Below are 1,296 nucleotides of genomic sequence, written 5' to 3' on the forward strand. Positions count from 1 at the left end.
CACGCCACCATCGCCCAGCTGGGTGGGTATTTTTTTGATTTTTGGTTTTCTTTTTGTTATTCTTATTTTCTTGAGACAGGTTCTCACATATTCCAGGCTGGCCTTGAACTCTCTATGCAGTCAAAAGAGCCCTTGACACCTGGCTTCTACCCTAGAGTTCTGGCATTATAGACCTGCACCACTGCATCCAGTTTAATGGACCACGGATGCGAATGGATGCTAGATAAACACTCTGACAACTGAGCTATGTTCCTAGCTGCTCCCCACCCTCACCCTTCCCTTCCCTTCCCTTCCCTTCCCTTCCCTTCCCTTCCCTTCCCTTCCCTCCCCTCCCCTCCCCTCCCCTCCCCTCCCCTCCCCTCCCTGCCCTTCCTTTCCTTTCCTTTGTTGTTTGTTTGAGTCAGGGTAGCCCAGGCTGGCCTGAAAGTCATTGTGCAGCCAGGCTAACCTTTAGTGTCTCCGATTACTGAGTGCTGGAATGACAGGCCTAATTTTAGTCTGAAACGTTTTTAGAAATGCATTTGAAAAGGCACTGGGACGATGCCTCAGTGGGTAAGAGGATTCGTTGTGTAAATATGAGAACCTGAGTTGAAATCTGCAGCACCTAGGTAGGACGCTGGGTGTGGCTGCATGTGCTCGCACTTCCAGTTTAGGGGAATAGAGACCGGTGATTCAGGGAGCTCTTGGCCAGCCCACCTAGCCTAAAAAGAAAGCTTCCAGTTTAGCGAGAGCACTTGTATCAAAGCAATAGAGGATGACATCCAAAGTCTTCCCCTCACCTTCAAATGCATGTGCTCAGGTGCGCGCACCCTTACAATCATGTGCACACGCCCCACACACCCCACACACCCCACACACCCCACACACCTCACACACAAATAAAATAATATACACTTGAAAAAACGCTCTCAGGCTTCAGGTGTGTGTAGCTCAAAGCAAATCACTTGCTTAGCTTGCACGAGGTCCTAGGTTTCATGTCTGCACGCTCCCCCAGTGCTAGACTCATACAATTAGTTTAACTTCAAAAGCAATACTGATGGAAATTCCAGCATTCTTACTGTAACATACCTCTGTCGATGATAATCCCAATGTGGCTGAGCAAAAGAACAGGAGAGGAAAAATGAAATTAAGAAAAGAGAGAAATTCCACAGAATCATCAATCGCATGGAAAAGCAAACTGAAAATAATGCCCTGAAAGGTCAGAAGCTCATTCTGGAAGAAGTCCCGGTGAGGGTGCAGCCACCAGGAGAAGCTCCCACCGGTGCTGGGAAATGAGGTGGGAAGAGGATGACAGTA

At 48.4% G+C, this 1,296-nt stretch overlaps 1 protein-coding gene across 1 annotated transcript in view; it reads right to left on the reverse strand.

The window, feature by feature from the left end:
* Positions 1 to 1,296, reverse strand: part of Rs1 (retinoschisin 1) — a 30,474-nt gene that overhangs the window by 15,287 nt on the left and 13,891 nt on the right. Inside the window, exon 3 of the mRNA XM_026784741.1 lies at positions 1,069 to 1,264. Coding sequence (XP_026640542.1) covers positions 1,069 to 1,264 — 196 coding nt within the window. The remainder of the gene's footprint in view (positions 1 to 1,068; positions 1,265 to 1,296) is intronic.

Source organism: Microtus ochrogaster, chromosome X (genome assembly GCF_000317375.1).
Source record: "Microtus ochrogaster isolate Prairie Vole_2 chromosome X, MicOch1.0, whole genome shotgun sequence".
NCBI lineage: Eukaryota > Metazoa > Chordata > Mammalia > Rodentia > Cricetidae > Microtus > Microtus ochrogaster.